The sequence below is a fragment of the Thunnus albacares genome, chromosome 3 (genome assembly GCF_914725855.1).
Source record: "Thunnus albacares chromosome 3, fThuAlb1.1, whole genome shotgun sequence".
Lineage (NCBI taxonomy): Eukaryota > Metazoa > Chordata > Actinopteri > Scombriformes > Scombridae > Thunnus > Thunnus albacares.
The window spans coordinates 3,059,108-3,076,536 of NC_058108.1; the positions used below are offsets into that span (position 1 = coordinate 3,059,108).

General features: G+C 40.5%; 1 protein-coding gene across 1 annotated transcript; it reads left to right on the forward strand.

Moving 5' to 3' along the window:
* The first annotated feature begins 1,095 nt into the window (after positions 1 to 1,095).
* On the forward strand, positions 1,096 to 16,723 carry mcoln1a (mucolipin TRP cation channel 1a). The gene is made up of 14 exons (XM_044345795.1): positions 1,096 to 1,326; positions 7,922 to 8,199; positions 8,834 to 9,001; positions 10,317 to 10,473; positions 11,592 to 11,673; positions 11,960 to 12,056; positions 12,734 to 12,833; positions 13,146 to 13,252; positions 13,404 to 13,553; positions 13,657 to 13,758; positions 13,948 to 14,070; positions 14,196 to 14,402; positions 14,546 to 14,676; positions 15,318 to 16,723. Exons 1-14 carry the CDS (start codon positions 1,296 to 1,298, stop codon positions 15,352 to 15,354), a joined length of 1,770 nt encoding a protein of 589 aa, XP_044201730.1. The 5' UTR covers positions 1,096 to 1,295; the 3' UTR covers positions 15,355 to 16,723.
* The last annotated feature ends 706 nt before the right edge of the window (positions 16,724 to 17,429 follow it).

Here is a 17,429-nt window from a genome sequence, read left to right on the forward strand (position 1 = left end):
ATTTACATACATGGAGGAACTAAATAAGATCAGTTTATACTTCTGCTGAGGTTGCATTTTCTAGGTTTGCTTTTTTAATAAGAGAAAAATATTTAGAAGTTTTTTAATTTCCATCTGAATCTACATCAAATATAGTAAATACATATTAGGGTAGAGACTCAGAGGATAAACAAAACCTGGCAATAGGTATGTATAAAAGAATGGATTGTGAAAACCTTCAAGTGGGTCATGACCTCTATGATCATCTAAATTTATGAATAACAGAGTTTATTTTACTCGATTTGGTAAAGAGTCTTTTAGGAGCAGCAGTGAAAAGAAAATCAGAATCTTGGAAAATCTCTGCGTGAAAAAAAACATGAAACATGATTCACCTCTCTGTCACTGTGTAAAAAGAGTCACAGGCCATATAGTAATTTTGTTTTTTGTGCTTAGAGCTAATGATCACCATGACGATGCTAACATGCTGATAAGCAGGAACAATGTTACACTAACAGTTGCTAATTAGCACAAACCACAAAGTACAGCTGAGGCTGATAGGAACACAGTTTCAGGTATTTGGTCATAAACCTATTTTTTAAATAATTTCGTCAGGGGATCACCAAAAGGATTGCAATTTATCCTGAGAGGGGCATGAGTGTATGTACCAAATGTCATGGCAACACTTAGACATTTTACTCAAAACCACATGCTTATGGTGGAGCTACAAGGAAAGTCAGGGGATCACTAAAGTCATTAGGATTCATCCTCTGGTGACCATGAATGCATGTAAAACATTTACAACCCATCCAGAAGTGGTTTAGATATTTCAATTTAGACCGACAGACACTGAGAGCCATGCTGCCTGCTGGCTGATGAAGCTTTTCATCAGTAATGAACAAGCAAGTCTAGACATGTCTCACATCAGGCTGCACAACATGATCATTTCAGATATTTTTAGGGTTTTACTAAATAAAAATGCAGTTGTTTAGCAGCATGTCACGTCTCGCACGTGATCAACTTAAAAATCTGTTGCAGATCAGTGTCCTACACCCTCTGGCACTTCAGTACACTGGCCAGTTTTTGGGCTTCTTTTTTTTTTTTTTTTTTAGCTCGGGGTGATTTGGTCACATGGTGTCAGTCACGTGACCCGAGAGAGGAAGAGGGTTGAATAAACAGCAGGAGAAAGAGAGCAGCTGGTTTCAGGACTGCTGTCAGCTGAAAAGCCAAAGCCACAAAGAATTAGAGTAAAAAAAAAACTTCTATTCAAGAGTTTTAGCTTTATTATTTACCTATTTATTGTGTTTTAAACGTTCAATATGGCGGCGACAGAACAGCAGGACTTCACAGGTAATGTCGACATTCACTCAGCCGTTACTCGCGATTTAAATGTTTTGTTTACAAGTACAGGTTATTTTTGTTTGCTAATGCACAGTTTTTTAAGTTCTCTCACGACTTTAATTAATTGCACAGCTGCATTTTGGTGTCTGAAATCGTTGTTTTTCCTCTTGTTCTCTTGTTGAAACATCCACAGCATGACGCTCATCTCTGTTACTTTGCGGTGTTTTGCTCTGTCATGATGTTCTGGGCAGATGAGTTATTAGTCATTAGCAGTCATTATCACCAAGTTCATTTTTTTGTCACCAAGCAGCTCTGTCAACATCAGGTTTTTGCCGCGATGACTCTACATGTCAACCCTTGTTGCCAAAGAAAGGTTTTTTCTTCTGCGGTGTCTTAATACAGAAAGTTCAGCAGGAAAGATGAAGATGTGACCTGCGGTTGATGATCATGTGGCTGCTGTACAGTTTAACTCAACTCCAGGCATTTGTTTTTAAACTGTTTGTCTCATGAACACAGTAGAAACAGACTACATTAGAGTCGAATCAATAACCGATTAGTTGATCGACTGAAAAGTAATACTAATAATAATAACAAATATATGTTTTACTCATTTAATCGTGCTTTTCTGCTGAAAAATAATCATTGTGCTTGCTTTTGAATTGTTTGTCTAAGTGGAGAATAGAAACTACATCAGAGTTGATTTGCTGATCGGCGTACAATTAATCAGAAACTATTTTGATAATCGATTGTTTGATTTACATTTTTTTGAGATCCTCAGTTTCTTGAAAGTGAGGACTTGCAGCTTTTCACTTTTATAATCACTGTAGATTTAATATCTTTGGCTTTGGGACTGTTGGTCGATAAGCTGAATCTAGAAAATAATGAGCAGATTAATAGATGATGAAATAGTTGACTAGAAGAAAGAGAATGCATGACACCCTGTGTGTGAAGTATTTGCCCCAGTTTCAGGGATTATGTGGTTTCTTGGTCTAACTGACTCTCTCCCACATTAAGACCCAGATTCTGCACCAGCATCCACTCCCCTTCAGCCAATCTACCGGCTCAAGCACATCTTAATGTTCTGACTCTTTCATGCATAATAACAGGGTGTAGTGCTCACGCATGGTTTACTCTGCAGTTTTTTCACAGGATCGTCGACGTGGGGTAGACGGAGTACAGCTCCACCGATTTATTGTGTTCCTCATTCTTGCCCTTGGAGACAGATTTAAGATCTACTCACTAGGTTATTAAGACTTTTTGAATCATTTTAGTATCCGCCTGTGTTTTTCACTTCTGCTTTAAGAAGCTATGAGTGCAGATTAAGCACTGCTTTGTGTTCAGAAAGCTTCAGCTTAAAGGGTCAGTTCACCTAAATTACAAAAATATAATTTTCTGCTCGCCCTTTGTGGCACGTGTGTGCATTAAGTTTTAAGTTATTTGTCTTTGAGACTTTTGCTGGCACCCCCCGCTATGTTGACATGTAAGATCAATTTAATTTGTGGTGTTCAAAACCTGTTTATTGAGGATAGTTTACTGTGAATAGATTTCACTGGAAGTACAGTTCCTATCAAATATTAATGAACTCTGCTCTACAGAAAACAATGTCTATTCATCATCCTGAGTAACCGGGACGATTTGCTGTTGAAACAAAAACAAACTATCTGTGCTATCTGATACCACTGAGGGTAAGCACTGTCTACATACAAATAAACCATGTCAGCATATCATATATTTTATTGGAGATATTTCCTTGAGCTCAGTAATAAGTGGAAGTTTTGGACTTTCAACCCGTGGGTGGCCTCTTGCTGTGGACTTCCAGACCAGATGCGGGCTCTGATACCGACTTGTTGACAGATTTTTGGTTACAGTGAAGATTTTGATTGACAGGCAGGTAGCCACATCAGCGTTTCTGCCAGCGATCCACAGGCGACCGTGAACCAGAAGAGCCAGATATTTTCACAGATTCATTCAGCTCGAGCGACTCCGTCTTAAAGTGTCAAACCTGGTGCCCGAGGTCAGCGGCGTGCACCCACTTTTGTTTGTCCGATTTCTATCTACCGTGACGACTGATACGCTCCTCTGATCAAAGATATGCGTGCACTCAGCCTCGCACCTATTGTCTGCGTGAAATGTTAAGTGTTTGGATTCTTTCGGCTTGTTTTTCATTCTTCTCCCTGCGGCACGCAACCCCATGTCGAGGCCGGGGCACCTTGCGTCTGCCTCGTTCGGAGCCGAGTTCATTAAAATGTCATCACTCAAAGCAAATTTTGCGGAAGCCAAACTGCATAACCTTGGTGTTATTATATCACTCTAACAGCTACAAATGATCACAAGTCAACAACAGGTGTTTATGAATGTAGGAAGTGACTCCTGTGTATATAAAGGTGTGGTTTACTGCAGATAATCGCATGTGGTTATCATAATATCTGAGGTTTAGACTCACTTCCCAAAGTGAGTCATGCACAGTTATAGTTACTGAAAAACAAATGACTTAAGAAATCATAAGCTACATATAGTTGTAAGGATTTGATCAACTAGAATAATTATCAAGTGCTTTCCCTCCAAAGATCTAAAACCCAAAATTCTGTTTTCTCTCGGCCACATGAATTGAAACCGTATTCGAACATGTAACTGATGAATATAAAGATGGAAAGCCAGAGTCATAATTCAGAATGATCAAATAAAAGTCTGTATATTTTCAGTTGTCACAAGGAAGAATGATAACTTGAAGTATAAGCCAAACAAAAAAAATGCTGATTGCACCTTTTTAAAAGAGCGCTGCGCTGACTCAGCGTTTCACTCTTATAACACTGTCCAACTGAGAGCGGATTAAAACCTCAGATATCATCTTTTTATTCCACATGATCTTTTACTTTGTCAAAACCCGGCGCCTACATTACCCACAATGCACCACAGATTATTTCATTTTTAAACTTGTAGTCTTCAGCCGAACGCTCTGGAGCCTCCTTTTAACAAAGTATTAGAAAACATTAATTATTCAGGTTCAATTGTCGTTAGCTGTTGTTAGTTTGTATTAGAAGACCGTTAATGTGAGAATGACAGCAAGTCTCAGCCTTTTGGTTTATGTTTTGGTGACTCTTGTTTACATTTAGGTCATGGATAATTACCTATAAAAAGAAAGAAGGCTTTAGTCACAGTTGCCAAAAAGATCCTTTTTCATGCTAAACTATGTATAACGATCTATGAGTGTTTTAAAAACAGGAAAACTTGATAAGAATTTGGAGACGTGTCATCCCCAAACCCTTCTCAGTGTAATAAATCCTCTTGAACTTTCACCTTGTTTACACTCGGCGCTGATATCGAACTCTATTGGCATGTTCCTCCCGTTTCACTTCTCATTTGCGTCGGAGAAATCTGCTCAGCCGGTGGTTTGCTCTGCTGACTGTTTGGATTCGTCCTGACTCACAGTCTATCTGAACTCGCACATGCAAACTTAAATGAAGTCCAACGTCTGTCTGAGAAAAAGCAGTAATCACATGCTCTGTTTTTGTTCAGGATGGACAACTATAATCACCACAAGTCATCTCCTTTTATGTGAAGAGGGGTGACCCTGTTCTTCATTGTTTCTTTATAGCGGCCTGGTCTTAACATGTGACAAGTGTTAAGCGTGATTAGCCTACTTAGTGATTTGTGACTTTCTTTCAAGATGTGGTCGGTTCCTGTTAAGACACGACACATCGACCTGCAGCTTTGTTTCTGACCGTAAATGATCTCTCCGTCTTTATCGAACCTCTAAAACTTACACATGAGGATGCTCTAAAGAGCCAGTTTGAAGAATTAAAAAGCATTTATAAAGCAGCTTATTCCTACTTAGAGAAAAGTGAAAGAGGAACACGAGCACCTCTCAGCTGATCTCATGATTAATCACATTTATGTTCTGAGCCGTAATAACCAAGCAGAGACGAGGATTACCCACATCTGCATTGATTTTTTTTTACAAAAACATCAAATTTTGATTAAAATAAGTAAATTCTACATTATTTAACGATGTGTAAATACATAAATAGAGATGAAATAATAGGAAACTGGCTGTACTGTACTGCAGTCGTTTAGGATCAACTCAAGAGGCCTCTGGAGCTGAATGATAAATAGCTTTTATTGTAACGTCTGCAAGTCGGAGTAAAAGTAAAGGACCTGATGCCTTTGTGTTGTGTTCAAAACTCGTCTGTCTCTGTTTCCTTTTTCCTTCACCATAAATTTCAAAACCCGTTCTTTGAAGTTGATTTTAAAGGTCATATCAGTGCACACACAATAATTATTGAAAGTGAGGCTGTGAAACAGTTGACAGAAGACATGACACCATTCTTTCTCTTAGTTCAAAAACAATAAAACACACCCTTGTTAGACTGGTAAGACCAGTAGCTAATGTTAGCTTATGTTAACAAACAGATTATGCTTTTTAAACTAATAATTGGCTGTATGACTCCTCTCTGATGGCGCTACTCTTCCACTATGTCTTTAACCATTATCTCTTAGTTTGCTCCTGTAGCTGCAGTGGCTAATGTTCAGCAGAAGTGACATCATGTGGGTGTAAAGACTCTAGTGGTTACACATCAGGATGTGGGTATTTTCCTTCCCAGTGGTACTGAAATACATTAAAAGTAGTTTACCTCACTTCATCCTGTTTCTTATCCTCACCTACATGTACTGTGTTTTATCACAAGGATTTAAAACTTCTATCGTTAGTCATTTTATATTTATATTGCATAGACTTGCATCGAGTTGAGATGATCTCATGCTTGATTTGATTCCTGTTTTTGTTTGTTGGTGCAGCCTGTGGGTTTACTAGTAAGATGTTGTTGTCTAAGTCTGACCGAGAAGTTTCAATACACAATAGAAACCCACAATAGTTTCACAATTATACAGTTGAATCGGACACATCAGTATAATTTCAACTGAAAATGACAGACTGTCAGATGTTCTTATACCTCGGCTTTAAGAAAAATATACTGATGATAACAATAAAAATAACAATAGAAAATTATTACTTAATACTTTCTTCTGTTCACTACAAAGTGTCATATTACTAAATATTACTTAAAAGCCTGTGTCATCATTCTAAGAGAACATTATTGGTAAAAATCTATCAGTGTTTCCGTGTTTTCTCGGGTTTATTCTGTGTAACTTCATACATGCTCTCCTTAATTTCTCTTCTTACTCTTGTCAGACTCAGTCAGGCCTGACTTCAAAGATTTGTCAGCTCTTACCCAACCATCCCAGGAATCTGCCTCACTTCTTCATCTACTGCACTGATCTCAGCGTTAACCGGCCGACATGGCGCAGAGACTCTGGGAAAATAGATTTCTCCCTTTTCACAAGGTTGAAATACATTTCTATAGCTGTACCTGGACATCAGTTTCCTTTCTGTATTTAAAGAGAGAAGAATGATTCACCTCCTCATTTGATAAGAAAAGAAGAAATCATTAACTGTAAAAATAACATATCGGTTATTTTTGTGCGATCTGCTCTCAGTTACATCACTTTCCGTGACTTTAAAGCGTTAAATCATAAGCGTAGTTAAGTGGAGCACGTGTCCAAAGTGCCGGAGGAGAAAGAAGTTAAAAAGACAGTGAGAGACAAAGAGAAGGTGTCAGACTGAGGTGAAAGTCTTTAAAGCTGAAGACAGGCTGTTCAGGCTTGAGCACTCGTGCGGTGCTGACAGGATGCTGTCGCTGGATGCACTCAGTGTCACCGAGTTGAAAGTGGAGTCAAGTTTTGCAATAAAGGACTGGACGAGGGCTCCGAAAACCAGCTCCGTTCATGTGATTGTCTGTTGGACTGCACAATAAGGGCTCTTGTCCTGAGTTCTGGTCTCCCAGTTTTTGCCAAATCGCTTTATTGCCGTGGACGTTTGACATTTATCATCGCCCTGATGTTCATTAGTGCGACAACCGTGTGACCCAGCTCCATTCGTTCATGCCTCATATACTGAAAAGGTTTTATAACAGAGGTGGTCCTGGGACACAACGCCTGAAACAAAGACCACCTCCACTAATATAAGAGATTTTAAAAAAACAGGAAACTGAGGGTAAAAAGAGAAAACATCATATATTTAAGGAGTGGCTAATTGTTTCGGTCATCACCTACTTATGAAATCAACTAAAGAATTTCCTGGGGGGGAAACCCTGAATGTGTCTTTGAGTCAGGCGTCATTACTACCGGCTCTAATGAGGTTAAACAGTTAAGACATTGACAGTCATGATGAGAGAAGAATCTCTCTGCGGTCAGATGTTGTAAAATACTGCACATTGTGGTCTCCGCGTAGCGATTTTGACACCTACCAGTGTTTTATATTGCATGGACACATACTGTAGTTTAGTCTACAAACAATCCTCTTTGTGGTCTATCAGCCATTAGGATACTATAAAGCATGAGGAACGGCGTGCACGCCTCTGGGATATTGCACTGATTAACCAGGGAATTCATCCATCAGTCAGAGGTGTCTGAGTTCTGCTAAAGGATCAATTGAGCACTTTTTAGTGTCCTGAATGAGATTAAATTCCTTAAAAACTTAAGATCACACTCAAAACTGTCATGAGAATTACTGAGAAAATATCTTTTTTTTTTTTTTCCTTTTTTCCAGGACGACAAGACCCGTCCAGCTCGGTGACTCACTACAGGTCCACAGACAGCAGCGGCGAGCACGACCATCACAGTAACAGTCATGGTAGCAACCATAGCAACCATCAGTTGCCCACGACAATGGCGGGTCATTGGGTCGGGGCCACTCAGGAAGAGGAGGCCATTCGCAGGAAGTTGAAATACTTCTTCATGAGCCCTTGTGACAAATATCATGCCAAAGGCCGCAAGCCGTATAAACTGGTCCTGCAGCTGCTGAAGATCATTATTGTTACAGCTCAGGTACGTCACGTTGCATCGTTCTTCCTTTTGTCACCACAAGATTGTTTTGTCACAATGAGGGTTCAGAGGAGGCGATGTTGCACCATCATATTTCTTCTGTCTTCATAGAAACACTTTGTGCCAATCTGCTGTTTTAGACAAATGAGCGTCTGGTCATGTTTGTTGTTTAAATGATCTTGCATTTATGTAGCTGAACTTTTCCCGAGAGCGACGCAACATGCCGGTTTGCTTAGTATTGACGCTTTAGTGAGTTATGTTGCGTTAGTGGAAACCAAATAAATTTAGTAGTTAGACATTTATACAACTACATTTTATTTATCAAACAGGCTCAGTACACAATATATTACAGTGGACGCAGCTGAAATGTAATTTTCACATGTAGGTCGGGGCTGTCAGTGATTTATGAGGTGCAAAAACACACAGAAGAGATTCTGAGAACATGATCTACAAGCCGTAAATTACAGCGTAGTTTTAAAGAAGTCTTAGCCTCAGGGTTTTTCTTAATCACCGCTCCTCCTCCTCCTCCTCCTCCTCCTCCTCCTCCTCCTTCTCCTCATGGTGCATCTCATTCTCTCCTCTCTCCTTTTTCTTTGACCTGTCAACATCTTTAACACCCTCCTCCTCTTTGCTGCAGTTGGTACTGTTTGGCCTCAGTAACCAGGTGGTGGTGACCTTCAAGGAGGAGAACACCATGACCTTCAAGCACCTCTTCCTCAAAGACTACGATGAGTCCTTAGACGACTCCTTCGCCGTTTACACGCAGCAGGACGTCTATGACCACATCTTCTACGCTGTGGAGCAGGTAGGTCCCTGTGGGAATCAATAATGTTTTATATCAGTCATTATAGTTACATTGGTGGCTGAATGATGCTGTTTTGTTGTCATGAGGTCGGGTTTCGTGCGTGAGAGAGCTGATTTATTACGTTATAGCTGTAACGCTAACCCATCGAAGAAGATTGATTGCACACAAGAAAAATGAGGACATGTTTATCTACTGAGCAACTATTTTCTGACTTGTGAAATTACTGCAGAAAAAAGTCCCACATCCTATTTTTGTCTTCACTCTGAATGTTTCGCAATAAATAATACATGTGTTCCTGCAGGATGATAAAAATATGAGCTCATAAAAACCAGATGACCTGACTCGAACTGTGCCCACATGAGCAAGTACAGTTTTTGTTAAGTGAGGAGGGACAATAAAGCAATTTCAAATTATGCCTCTTCTCAGATATAACGAGTTAGAATTGGATCAATATTGTAGTAATCTTGTACACATATGGCAGTCGTCTTGTCTTGACGCACAGCTCAAATGTAGTGGAGAAAAAGGGATTGTTGAAAACAGTTTGCAGGCAACAGTGCACAAATACAGCTCACTTCCTGTTTCTGCGTCTTTGCTGCCCAAATAATTTTAATATTACAACCAAATGGTTTTGGAGTGAGGCTGTATTTAGTATTTGTAGTGTTTCTATTTAAATGTGCTCACAGTAACAATGCTATAATGTTTACCGTTTTAATTTAGAGCGTTAGCATGCTAACATTTGCTAATGAACTAAACTAAACACAAAGTACAGCTCAGGCTGATGGGAATGTCATTAGTTTTGCAGGTATTTGGTCAAAAACCACCACTACCATTTAGACTTTTTAGTTCAGAGGAGAAGTCAGGGGTTCACTGAAGATACATCATCTGGGAACCACGAGTGTCTGTACCAAACTTTATGCCAGATAATCAAATGGTTGTTGAGATATTTCCGTCTGGATCGACCGACATCGCCATTCCCAGATAAAGTTGTAGATGTGGATGCTGTAATAGAGGAAAACTAAAACGAGTTGGATGGATGGTGGTGTTAGAGCGCTTATTGTAATCGCCCCACAAAAACAACCGGGTACCAATAAATCGTCAATACATGGCTCCTCACTCAGTTCAATCCCACCAAGATGGCCGACCGGGTGGCCCACTGCTCAGCGCGGCGATCATGACACTAGAATAGACGTTTGATGCCCATGAACAACCAGTGTGAACAGTTTGAAATGTAAAAGGCAGTAAATCACAAAAGAAATTCAGATCAGAGTACAAAGACAGTGATGTGTCTCCATGGCTCCTCTCATCCTCTCCCCAGTATCTAGCCTTACCGGAGACCACAGTGGGACGCTACGCATACGTCTACGATGTTGGCGTGAACGGCAGCGCGCTCTCCCTCTGCCAACAGTACTACAAGAAGGGACGCATCGACCCGGCCAACGACACCTTCAGTATAGACCCTCACATCATCACAGGTACACGAACCGCGCCGTACGACGTGAAGGAGACGTTAACATTGCTAGCAGTGCTGGAAAGCTGTTCTCAGCTCTGTGCACTGCTGATAAGTGAACTTTTTCTCTGTGTGACAAGTTGTCGGTGAAAACTGTGAAATTACAGTTCAGCGGCACATCAAAGGAGATATGTACCGTGGTATGAGTTATACAACGTTTTAATTGTCACATCACATAAAAAGCACTGTTAGCGTCGGTGCCACTGCGTGTTAACCAGAGCGGCTGTTATCTCAGTCAAGTTCACTGATAAACACAACTGTATGCTTTCCTTTTTATACTAAAATAAACTGTAAAATGCAGATAGTGCCACAGAGGCAGACCAAATGAAGCATAAATAGTTCTAAAAAAGGGTGCCTCATGCATAGTTTGCATATAATGTAGTTTTAAAAAGTCAGAGGGCGAGTAGTGTACAATTATCTGCAGACTAGCCAGAGTGACAGTTGTTGCCTGAAGGGTCAAAATAAGCAACCTCTCTTATCACTTCAGAGGGAAATGTCTCAGTGGGACGAATGTTTCAGGGTGTTTTCTGGCTGCCGGAGCTGGAGTGTATTCTCAACAAAGTGCTACAAAAGCTTTTTTTTAAAAAAATAACTCAAACTTCAGGAAATAAACAATCCCAGACATACATTTATACAATAACATACATTTTAGCTCATAATGTGGAGCCCTAACCACATGTTCTTGTATCAATTGAAAGAACTGAAAAACAAAACATTTTTTTAATCATATAGACAATGAATGCACCTCGGGAGAGGAGAAGTATTGATAAAGTCCCCCCTCTACTCAACAATGTGTTTGTGGATATTTGAGCTTCACTGTGCAGAATGAAGAGAAATACAAGGATGCAACCTCTTTTTAAAGTTTTACTTCCTCGTATCATCATCACCTCGTATCACATGTGTGTCAAGTATCTTTGTGATCTGCCTCTAATAATTCTGATAAGATTTCTTACTTTTTCATACATTTTACATGTTGTACTCAATATATACTGTACAGAGGAATAGCAAAATGTCTTTCTTTTCGATAGTAATTCATGTCAGTGTTTACTCAACATGACTTTTCTCTGTGTGGTCTGTCTTCAGACTGTATAGGTGTCAACCCTCTGTCGGTGCCTCCAGCTCCGCTAACCAACACCTACAAGAACTTTACGCTCAAGTTCCACAAGTAAGGCTTCATTTTTCACATCTTGCCTTCGTCAGCAAGATTATCTCTATAGTATCTGATGACATTCAACGAGTCACTTATCTCTGCTGCACACGCGCAACTCAAGCATGTGTGCAAGAACACCGACACGGGTTTCATTACAAAAAACTTCACACAGAGCTACGAATAGTTTCTCATCCTGCTTCATGTGTGGTTTTGGTCATTCTTTTAATAACATGAAATACCTGCTTCCGTCTCTGTTTCTCTCTCAATTTCCAACTATGTGTTTGTTTCTTGTTCTTTCAAGGTTCGTTAACGTCACCATAGAGTTTCAGCTGAAGGCGATCAATATACAGACCATCATCAACAATGAGATCCCAGACTGCTACACTTTTTACATAACAGTGAGTAAAACCCGTGGTGCTCGGTCCAGAGGTGATGCATGACATGTTGAAGAGAACTTACTGTATTTGACATATTTAGGAGCAGCGATCTTTACAAGCATGTCATTAAAGCTACAATATGCAAGTTCTGGAAACCAAGCTTGCAGTAACATGAGACTTGAAAGCGAACCACTCCGTTCCTCCCTTCCTTTCCTCTCGGTGCTCCGTCGCGCTCAGCTCTTCACCTTCAACACGACCAATGTATTGATTTCACCCTGAGGACTGGAAGTAACGGACTTCTTAGATTGCAAGTATCAGGAGCTTGTGAGTAAGCCAAAGCCACGTCTTTATGAGAGGAGCAGTTGGCCAGAAGTGCTTTCATGTACTGATTGACAGCTGTGAGCTCCCATCACTGACTTTGGCCTCCTCTGATTGGTTAGAAGGGCGAAGCTCGCTTAAACACTTGAGAAGAGAACATCTCTGTACTGCTGCAGGGCTGTTCAATGACCCTAATAGAAGTCAACATCTATCCACAGAAAGATATACTTTAGAGCATATGTCAACTAAAAAATATAAGAAAATCTCCCACACACTATAGCTTTAAAGCCTTTAAATTTCTGTAAACATAAAACAATATTTTCTGAGATGCTGCAGCTTTGCAGGTTATGAATTGTCTGCTGGTCTCCTCTCTCCTACAGATAGTACTGGACAACAAGTCTCACAGCGGTAAGGTGAAGATCCGGCTAGAAAACCAGGCAACCATAAAGGAGTGTAAGGACCCGAGCGTCTCTGGACATGGTGAGAACAGATGAGTGGACGGACAGTGCTCTTGAAAATAAGGGAGAGCAGCATGAACATAAAACTCAAAGCAGTCGCATTAATACTGCAGTACACAAGTGAAAGATAACACTGAGCTGGTAGCAAGCTCAAGGTGTGAAGCAAAATGAGGAAATCTTGTGTTTCTTACAGTTATAAATACTGAAGAACAGGAAGTTTCACCTCATGTAGGTATTTATATGGCAGCAGTTGTAAGCAGAAGGGCTCTGCTGCTGCCACATCGAAGTGAAAGACTGTTAACACCTCTGCTTTCTTTCTTTTTGAACCCCCCAGCTGAGAATTATACACGTGTGGCGTTTGATGTCGCCGTAGCTCTGGTGTGCACGCTGTCACTGCTGCTGTGTGGACGCTCCATACTGCGAGGCATCGTCCTGCAACAGGTAAGGGAAGTCTGTTACAACCAAAGGATATAAAAAAAAAACATCACAGAATAAATCGTTGTTTATAATCCCCTTGATGTGTCGCTATAAACCTCTCACTGCCAGGACGTCTCATGTTTCCTCTCTGTGTGTGTGTGTGTGTGTTTCTCAGGAGTTTGTGCACTTCTTCAAGGAGACTCTGGATCGTAAAGTGTGCTGGGCAGACCGCCTGGAGTTCATTAACGGCTGGTACATCCTCCTCATCATCAGCGACATCCTCACCATCACTGGCAGTGTCATCAAAATTGGCATAGAGTCTAAGGTGTTTATAGTCTTCCACACAGAGTATTTTAACTCTTATCGATACTTTGATGATCTGCCATGTGCTCCTTGTCAAACTATAATCCTTCTCTCTCTCCTGACAGAATATGTCCTCCTATGACTTATGTGGCATCCTCTTGGGGACCTCCACTCTGCTGGTGTGGGTGGGAGTCATTCGCTACCTCACGTTCTTCCAGAAGTACAATGTGAGTTACAGATACGCTGCGCTGTGCATCAACTGATAATGTTGTAACTGGTTTGCTGATTTAATAAACTTGTCAGAAGGTGAGAAAATGATCCTCTTAATGGTTTGATATAATCTAATAAACCCTGTTAATCTAATCTCTCCGCTCTCTCTCTCTCACATCGTAATCTGATCCGCGTGATGTCTCCAGATCCTGATCGTGACACTTCGAGCAGCGTTCCCCAATGTGATCCGGTTCTGCTGCTGCGTGGCCGTCATCTATCTGGGCTACTGCTTCTGCGGTTGGATCGTTCTGGGACCGTACCACGTGAAGGTTTGTTAAAAATTTATTTTGGTCTGTAAATAATTACACAAACAATCCAGCTTTCCATTTCAGTTCATCTTCATTTCTTAACGTTTGCAGAGGTTTGATTGAGTTTATCGTTTTCTGTCCCGCAGTTCCGTTCTCTGTCCATGGTGTCGGAGTGCCTGTTCTCCCTCATTAACGGAGACGACATGTTCGTGACGTTCTCGGAGATGCAGGAGAGCAGCACTCTGGTTTGGCTGTTTAGTCAAGTTTACCTGTACACCTTCATCTCCCTCTTCATCTACATGGTGCTGTCGCTCTTCATCGCTCTCATCACAGGAGCCTACGAGACCATCAAGGTATGAAACGGGGTCGACTTAAACTGACTGCTTGACCTGTGTCACAACTACAGTATAGAATATGAAACCTGGTCAAAACGGCTGCGTAAAATAGTTTTCACATAGTTAAATAAAAATAATAATAATCTCATTGATTTCCTCAGCACCAAACCCAGGAACCCATACACATCACAGACCTTCATGCCTTCATAGCAGAGTGCACAGACGCACCGAGCTCTGGGAAGTTCAGAGGTCTGGAGACGTCGCCGTGTTCCTTCTTCTGCTGCTGTGACAGGTGAGAGGAAATGAGATCAACAACAAGCATTTGATTTCTCTGCTGCGTCTCATTAGACGTGGCAGGTGACACGCTGACAAAGACAGAATAATTCTATTGCAATTAATTATGTCTAAAAGTAAAAAGCAAGAGATAAGAGACAGTAGCTGAAAAGGACAGAAGGGGAAACATGTGTAAGCTACCTGGTTATATCAGGTAACAAAGCTGTTTATGTGTTCACCACAATATTTAACTCAAGTGGAAATCATGTTGTTTTTTGTGAGCTAAGAATTACAGCTCTGTCTCTAGCTTGACCACTGACATGCATGTTTGAGGCACTTTTCACCAGATGAGGGGTGGTTCGCTTTCCTCAACCTGTAAAACATCAAGTAAACTTTTAACTTTAGTTTTTAAAATGATCAAAATTGAAGTTACTTGGGGTCCCATGAAGATCAGGTTCGAAAATGAAGTGTTTCTCCAACACATTTGTGCATTTTTGATCCTTTTCTAACATCATTTATCAACATTTTGAACTATATTCACTAAATATTACCATGAAGTCACTCTTATAAGCATGTATGACTGTGATATAAAAAAAATCATGACTGTAGAGTATTTTTACTTCAAATAAAACTGCATGAATCATCTTAAATTTCCCACAGAACAACAACCTATGAGGACGTCTTGCTGGTGAACTGAAGTTGACCTCCGAAGCCTCAGGAGCCTCAGGAGCCTCAGGAGCCCCCCCTGCTGACCACAGGGATACACTGCACACTCCCGACAGCCAGAGTCTCCGCACCGCTCCACCGTATCTGGGTCAAAACTCAGCACTCGTCCGACGGATGAGTCGCCATCAGTCGGACCAGCACCCTGTAGAAGGAATGTGTAACTTATTTTTCCTGTCGTCAACTCCCATAAAGACAAAAAAAGCGAGGCCTGAAGAAAGACTGGACCTTTTCCTCTTTATGAAGAGGACTCTGCTGCCTCCTGGATGACTAAAGCGCAGACATTTCACTGTTCCATTCAGACAGTCCTTTTTGTTTATTTTTTATTTTAAAACAGTATTTTGTTCTTATGTATTTGATAACGCACAATGCTGAACCAGCAACAGATACCAAGTTGGGTACAAGTGCCATTATGAGGATTGCAGCGTTGCATTAAATGCTGCTGACTGTTTTTAATTCAGATTTCAAAGGATATGAAGAAAATAGTTTACCTTGAGAAGACAGAGCTCTTAAACTGAGGCATTTATACATTTATACTCACAACACATCCAATAACGAACCTTTTCATTACACTAAAATCATTCATTTGAAATGCATTAATTTACAGTGGATGCATGTAAATTTATAGACGGAGGGAAATCCACCTTCTAGTAGTCTGTCTCTCTCTCTCTCTTTTTTTTTTTTTAAGACAATCAGGGCAAAAATCTCACAAAACTGGACCACAAACACACAGACGAGTTCTCAGGTGTGGAATTGATCTGTTTTCTCTCTGCGAGCTGCACCTACAGTATAACGTTTCAAACAGCACAAAGCATCACGTTGCCTTCTAACTGTGGCTCCTGGTTTTGTTTTGTTCATGGCTGCGCTGGGTCGCCGTCGTAGACTGCATGATGTATTGCTTTTATCTGAGTAACGATCGATTATAATGGGATGCACTCACTCACTAATGAAGCACTCAGCCTCGTCTTATGGTCGGCTACGACAGCTAAGGAGAGCCGTTCCCCAGACCTCTGTGCATGTTTCTTTAATGATGCCAAAGTATATCATGAAAAACAAAGAGTCCATCCGTTGTTTAGAAGTCAGAAATATTGACCTACTCTCTCAGTTTCTGATGGCCATCAACAAATTGTATCTGACTTGTTTTAAGAAACAAAAGACTTGAATTGCCTTGTTAAATGGAGCAGGGTTCAGGGTAGGTACAAAGAGGAGAACTGTAGCTCTGTAATAATGTCATGTCATAACTAACTCAGTGCTTTTTAGTCTGTTTGTTGTCTTCGTTATGAAACATTTTTCTTTTTCTTTGTACCTCATAAAACGCACACTAGTTAAAGGAGTCTTACATACAAAACTCCAAAAAAGGTATTTTTTTAGTAGTTTATAGTTTCTTTTGTGAAGAAGAGATGATCTCTGGTCCAAGTAGTAATGGGTTAATGCAATGTAAGATGACAGTATTGTTTCAGTCATCTCATTTTGTGGACTGTTAGCCAGCGGTGTCACATTTAAACTAAATATTCTGATGGCAGAGCTGTGCCAAATGGAGCCATGGCCTTAACTTAAACAGGTATGACATGCATGCATATATTATCTAGTATTACCTAGATGTTCCTTTCCTACAGTGTGGAGGTGTCATGTTGTTTTTTTTTATATATCTATATATAAATAATCTGTACTTGAACTGTACTTGAAGAATGAAACATTGGAGTCGTCATATTTGCTGCCAATCTACTGATTAAAGGTTGCCGGATCATCTTTGACATTAAAACTTTCATTTCATCGTGTATCATGCTCTTAACTTTATTGAGGAGGCCACCTTCTGTTCAAGTGCCAGCAGCTGAAGACGTCATGTTTCAGGCGGCCGCAGCACCTCTGAAATGTCAGAAGAGGGAGTAAGTGACTCGTGTTCACACAAAGGAAGTGGGAGTCGACTTCATACCGTCATTCTACTTTGCTGGCAGATGAAAAAGATGCGTGGAGATTTTAGAGGAAATATGATTCTCGATTTTTGCAAATAAGTCCTTTAATCCGACACACACACATAGTTGTGCACAG

Excerpts from the sequence above, each read along its gene's own strand:
- mcoln1a (XM_044345795.1), top strand. The coding sequence starts at position 1,296 with ATGGCGGCGACAGAACAGCAGGACTTCACAG. Across the intron at positions 1,327-7,921 it reads AGAACAGCAGGACTTCACAG|GACGACAAGACCCGTCCAGC; the intron begins GTAATGTCGACA and ends CCTTTTTTCCAG. Across the intron at positions 14,403-14,545 it reads GAGCCTACGAGACCATCAAG|CACCAAACCCAGGAACCCAT; the intron begins GTATGAAACGGG and ends TGATTTCCTCAG.